This window comes from Cupressus sempervirens, chromosome 2 (genome assembly GCF_028749045.1).
Source record: "Cupressus sempervirens isolate cs-2001-9-10 chromosome 2, ASM2874904v1, whole genome shotgun sequence".
In the NCBI taxonomy this organism is placed as follows: domain Eukaryota; kingdom Viridiplantae; phylum Streptophyta; class Pinopsida; order Cupressales; family Cupressaceae; genus Cupressus; species Cupressus sempervirens.
The window spans coordinates 545,154,063-545,160,733 of NC_143119.1; the positions used below are offsets into that span (position 1 = coordinate 545,154,063).

Here is a 6,671-nt window from a genome sequence, read left to right on the forward strand (position 1 = left end):
CTACCTTTGGCTCTGTAAACCCTATACCACTAGCTATTTTATAGTGCTCAATTTTCCTTGGGGCACTTAAAATGAAAACATTTTTATGATATTTAGTGGTTCTATTCTTGCTATCCCTCGAAGCATTCCTTTCATACACATAATTATGACTTGAAAAGGGCTCCACATGATTTCTAATAACTCCCCCTCTAACGTGCAATTTACCAAATCCTTTCATTATTAAAATGGGATTATATTTGTACCCTAGATTCTATCCTATTGGATCAACTCAATTTCCATTACCAAGATTTCATCTCTGTTCGTCCATGTCATCATCGAGTTTCTAGTGATAGCATCATTAGAAAACCAGTCAGCAACCGAGTTGGCTTCCCAATAAGTGTGGTTGACATAAGTCTTTTTGAACTTTCCTAGGTCAGATTTGATATCCTCTATGATGTTGGCAATCATCCAGGAAGGCACAGATTGACCTTTGATGCAATTTATTGTGTTTATGGAATCACCCTCAAGCCACAAGTGCTCGATCCCGGAGGCCAAGGCTAGCTGAACAATATGTCTTGCCACATTGGCTTCAGGAAAGTGGTTTGTCTGGTGACCAAGAGGGAATGAAATAGATGCAATTCCTCTACCTGAACTATTTCTAATTATGCTTCTGCTTCTGATTGGACTGGGGTTCCCCTTTGCCACCTTGTCAAAGTTGGCTTTGTGCCAATCCTTAGGGTAAAGAGACCATCTTGCTTCCTGTCTTCTCTTCGCCCTATCTTTCTTACTAGCTTTTTTTATTCCACCTTCCTTGATATTTCCTCCTTTAGTTATTGCAAAGTTCTCCAAAATGAGACCTTCTATTTTCTTAGTGATTATGAACTCTAGATACTCTCTTTCTCTGAATATTCTATTGTTGCACTCTTTCCAGACTCCCCAACGGAAGTGTGGGAGAGTCCAGCAACTCATTAACTAAGAGTTCAAACTAGAGTGATGGCTTCTCCACTAGCAAAATAAATCCAGGATACTAGCCAAGGGGCACCAACTTAATCCAAGATCCTTAGTCAAGAAGATCCACACCTTGGAAGAGTAGGGGTAGTGGATGAATAAATGATTGACCATTTCCAATTCATGCTTGCAGAAGCAACATCTTTTGGAGAGAATTTGGCCTCTCTTGGCTAAATTATCCAAGGTGAGAATTTTGTCTTGCAGGAGGAGCCAAAAGAAAATGTTGATTTTTGGTGTGAGACCAAAAATCTAGGCTTCGTCCCAACTGGGTTTCTCCATCCTATCCCATATAGAGAAATAGCCAGAAGCAATAGAATAAAGCTCATTCGAGGTGTCTCCCCAAATGATGGAGTCCCTTTCATTGTTAATGAAGGTGGCATTCAGTTAAAACCATCAGGGGGTTAAGGTCTAGGGATATCACAGACAGGTTGTGCTAGCCATTCTTTGATCTGTAATCACTAAATTTCATGCTAAACCTTTCTATGCATTGCTTTTTCCATCTTTCGTAGTTGGGGTGGTTGATTTGTGATCTCTGACATGTCCAGTTGTCCTACCAAAATAGAATTTTGTCACCTTTTCCTACTTTCCATTTGGCCTTGGATTTGGCCTTCAAGATCCCATTCCAAATGTAGGACCCTTGGGGAATCTCACTCTCATAAATAGAGAAAATGAGGGATTGTCTTCTCAGATATTTCTCAAACAAGATATCCCTCCAAACACCTGTGCTTTGAAAAATGAACCATAGTTGTTTAGCTAAAAGGGTATCATTAAGATGTCTAATTTTTTTTATACCTAGGCCCCCATGGCATTTGGGAAGGCAAACGAGGTCCCAAGCAACAAGGTGGTATCTCTTGTGATCTTTAGACCTAGACCAGAGGAAGTCCCTCTAAATCTTCTCCATTCTGTCTGCATGTTTGGCCAGGATACCAAAAGGCTTAAGGCATAAGTAGGAAGGTTTTGGAATATGGATTTAACTAGAGTACACTTGCCAACCTGACTTAGGGTGGCCCCTTTCCAGCTAGCAAGCTTCCTATTGAATCTATCAATGATGTTATTCTAGAATGAATCAGGGGATCTAGTGCCCAAAGGTAGGCCAAGATAGCTGGCTAGCAAGGAACCAATGCCACTTCTCAAGATGCAAGCAATTTTCCTCTGTCTCTCCAAAGGGGTATTGATAAAGTAAACTGAGCTCTTCTCCCAATTGATAGCCTAGCCTAAGCCCCTTGTATAGGTGTTAAGGAGATCCTTAAAAACTTTGGCCTCTCTAATAGAGGCTTCTCCTCCCAAGATAGTGTCGTCCACAAATTGTTGAGGAGTGAAGGAATAGGAACTCGAATAGGGCCTGAGCCCTTGTAAACTCTTGTCCTAAGTTTTCTTCTGGATAAGTCATCCCAAGAATTTAGCTAGGATGATAAAGAGGATAGGGGATAGGGGATCACCTTGCCTTAGTCCTCTCGATAGGAAGAAGAAAAAGAGAGGGGGAGCCATTAACCAAAATAGATAGAGAAGGAGAAGTAACAAGTTGAGAAATGTGCTTATAAACTTGAGCATCAAACCTGAAAGCCTGAAGGATAGCCATAAGGAAATTCTAGTCCACCCTGTCATAGGCTTTAGACATATCCAGTTTGAGCATAAAACCTTCCTTCTTACCAGCCTCAAGAGAGTGGATGACCTTGTAGATTGTGACAATGGAGTGAAGAATTTTCCTTCTAGGGACAAAGCTAGTTTGCTAAGGAGAAATGATCAAGTGAAGAATGTTGAGGAGCCTAGAAGTAAGGATATTAGATATGATTTTGTAGAAAGAATTGCAAAGGCTAATAGGCCTGAACTTGTCCATTAAGTCAGCTCCCAAAATATTGGGAATGAGAATCAGGAACGTGGCGTTGAGTTCTTTCAAAATATTTTTGGCTCAAAATAATTCTTGAACAACCTTAATCACATCCCTTTTGACCACCTCCCAATAGACCTAGAAAAAAAAGGTCCAAAAACCATCCAGGCTAGGAGCTTTGTTCCCTAAAAGAGAGTTGAGAGCCTAGAAGATTTCCTCTGGTGAGGGAAAAGCTTTCATCATCGAATTGTGATGCACTTGCAACAAGGAAGGAATAGTAGACAAAATGTCTGCTTGATCAGGCACTAAGAGAGAAGGGTCCTTGGAGAGGAGGGAAGAGAAGAAATGAAAAACTTCATCCACAATCTCATCATCCTTGAATAATTGAGCCTAGCCCTTTTTAATGTTAGAGATCCTGTCATTTTCCTGGTGTTTAAGAGTGGTCAAGTGGAAGAATCTTGAGTTTTGGTCACCCTCTCTCAACCAGTTAACTCTAGATCTTTGTTTCCAAAAAAGTCCTTCCTTTGATATAATGTTGTGGAGATCAAAGAGGATGGCCCTCTCTTCCATCCTGTTTTGGTCATTATATCTGGATTGCTGAATTTCTTCTTGGATGATACAGAGTTGGTCAGTCTTCTCATCATTATCCTAGAAAATGTGGCCAAAGTCTGACTTATTCTAGATCTTAATGTTTCTCTTCACATTTTTCAATATCTGGGCAACTATGTACATAGCAGTGCCTTCGACCTCAATATTCCACCATGAAGAGATCTTGGATTCCAAAGCCAGGTGAGTAATCCACATTTTCTCAAAATGGAAAGGGAATGTCCTTTTGATAGCAAAAGCAAAGACAAAGAGAGAAATGGGAGAATGGTCTGAGCCTATTCTAGGGAGAAGGGAAATTCTATAGGAGTGTGTCTGTAGCCACCTAGGAGAGATGAGGGCTCTGTCAAGATGAAGTTGGATACATTTACTGCTAACTCTTATATTAGACCAAGTGAATCTTCCTCCCTGGAGGTCCACATCCATGAAAGCCAGGTTGAGGATGAAGTTGGAGAGGTCAAGCTTGCTATCCTGATCCGGGGCAAGACCACCACATTTTTCATCATCAGTGAGAGGAGAGTTAAAGTCCCCAATGATGATCCCTTTATTGATGTCATTTTTGGTGATGACAGCAAAGATCTTATTCCAGTAGGCTTTCCTTTCCTTTTTAGAGTTGGGGGCATACAGGTTCAAGATAAAACCAAGAGTCGTCACTATGGATATGAGACACCTTGCATAGGAGAGAATTATCATCATTGAAGATGGGATCAACGTAAACACCTTGTTGTTAAAAAGAATCATCACCCCTCCTGAGGCACTATCTAATTTAGTGGCTTCATAATTCATGAGTTTTGTGAAAGAAATCATTTTAACCAACTCACTTTTCATCTTGGTCTCTTGGATCAACAAAAAATCAAGTCTTTGATCTCTAATCAAATTTATAACTAATTCATGTTTATAATCCCCATTAAGGCCCCTTATGTTCCAATAATTGACCTTCATTTCTTACTTCTTGAAAATTCCTTGATGGTTCTCTGGCTCCCATCTGCCAAGTTCCTTTTGGTTTCTTCTTGCAATAGTTTATTGGATTTCTTCCTTCCTTGTTGCTTGGGGGTTGTCCCAAAATCAGCCCTAAACTTGCTTCTAGTTGTCACAGGGGACAAAGGGGGGTGGTCACGAAATTGGTTCTTCTTTTTCTTTTTTGTCATGCACCAGCTATTAAGGCTGTCAGGAGAGCAACTATCAATCCATTCTAAATTCAAAGTTACTAATAGCTAGAAACATTTATTTGGACAGATTTATTAGAAATTTCATTAGTGTTACATTTTATTCTTTTATTATTTTTTCTTCCTTAAAATTAATGCTTTTTCACTATGAAAGCTCAGTGTCATTATAACTTGTCTCTTTCCTTTTCAAAGCTCAACGAATTCTCCCCTAATTTGATCTTAAACTATAAAAAGAATAAATAATAAAAGATAAGATTAAGAGTGACTTTACATAGACCTTCCCATGAACCCTTCACTGTTCACATTAATCATGTAGATTTTATTGGACAAAGATAAAATAATATTTTTAATTTAATGTATAAATGAAAGTGGACATTTTTTGGACTAAATTATGAGAAGTCTCATTCATTGTTATCTTTCTTTCCCATCTTTGTCAAAAGATTGAGGGGACCACATAATGTTTGTTTAAGATTGAAAGGTTTGGGGAGGGTTCCATGAAAAATTCAACCTTATCTTTTATTATTTCTTCCACTAAATGAAGTCAAAGATTAAGTGGCCCCATATTTTTAATTTTAAGATTGAGGGGTCCATGAAGGGGTTTGATTTTCTTTTCTCACATTAATGTTATACAATAATTTAAGTTTAATAAATTGATGCAAGATATAAAGTATAAATGTGTACAATAAGTTTTGATATTAAAGAGAGGATAAGAATGTGCTTAGTTTTTTAACTTGTGTATTATTGATGATTATTTATTTAGTGTAAATATTGTGTGATCAATGACTGAGACATAAAATCAACATTGCATACTTTATCAAAAGCATTGTAGAATTCCTATACTCTTCAAATGAGTCCCACTTCATCTAAGGTTGTTCTATTCTTATGGTATATATTTCACATGTGTTCTAATACTCTACATGTTACATATAAATGTATATATAAATATGGCTAGTGCTACAAATCACCTTACAAATATATTAGGTGTGTTAAGAGAGAAAAACTTTCTTGACAACTAGTGAATCATTGTTGCCAATGAACAAGCTGAAATCCATGTCAGGTATATATGTAAGATGACTAAGTGACAATTTTAGTGTTTAATATATGTTTATGTAGGTGTTGGTGCAAGTTCTTAGACATTATGCAATCTAAAGAAAGTTAAATTCGAGATGATTTAATATGGACCTATGGCTCATCATTAAATAAAATATTCTTAGCACTCAACATGAAGTATAATATCCTAGATTTTTAGGTTGTCTAACAAATATTTTTGGTTACTTTTTGGGTGGTCTCTCTACTTGTTTTTAATGTTTCTTTTTTGTTAGTGTGTTACTAGTTTGATGGCCTCAAGATGCGGTTTTATAAGAGCCAATATCCTTTTTTATAGTTAATAAATATAAAACAAATAAAATATTTAGTCTCTGAAACAACAACTAATGGTTGCATTATCTATAAGTGTTGATTCAGTAGGCTAGAAGGGTGCCATGTCCCATGAACATGTTCATGTTTACAATCAAGTACATGCCATATATTTGGTTGCATATGTAGCTATTGCATACCATTTGAGGTTTATGTATGATGATAATGTCAGAAATAGAGTATATTAAGAGTGGGGTGGGGAAGGTATGAATCATACTTCAGATACATAGAGTGAAACACATTTATCAAAGCCTAATATTATTCTTTCTTCTAAACGAAGAAATGTATGTGGTCCAATACGAAAATAAAATTAAAAAACAAAGTGGGGACTGCTTTTGGGAAATCTTAACAAAAGAAACAACTTACATAATCATACATTTAATAAAATTGTTTTTTTTATATTTGAAATGAACTTCATAACCCTATATAACTCAATATCAAATACATCAATAGTACATGTATAAACAATATTAAAAACTATAAAAAATTGTAAACACTATAAATGAATTATATTAAATTTACCAATTACATTTTTTCCACTTAGACTCCACAATACCATTTCCCAAAAGTATAGAAAGATTTATTCTTAATTAATTTGACCTTTCCTTACCAGTAAAAGATATATATATATATATATATATATATATATATATATATATATATATATATAT

The 6,671-nt window shown here is 36.4% G+C and overlaps 1 protein-coding gene across 1 annotated transcript; it reads right to left on the reverse strand.

Annotated features, from left to right (window-relative positions):
- Positions 1–255: 255 nt before the first annotated feature.
- LOC149573541 (uncharacterized) lies at positions 256–948 on the reverse strand. The gene has a single exon (XM_089815947.1). The coding sequence runs from the start codon at positions 946–948 to the stop codon at positions 256–258; it is 693 nt and encodes a 230-aa protein (XP_089672073.1).
- Between the last annotated feature and the right edge of the window lie 5,723 nt (positions 949–6,671).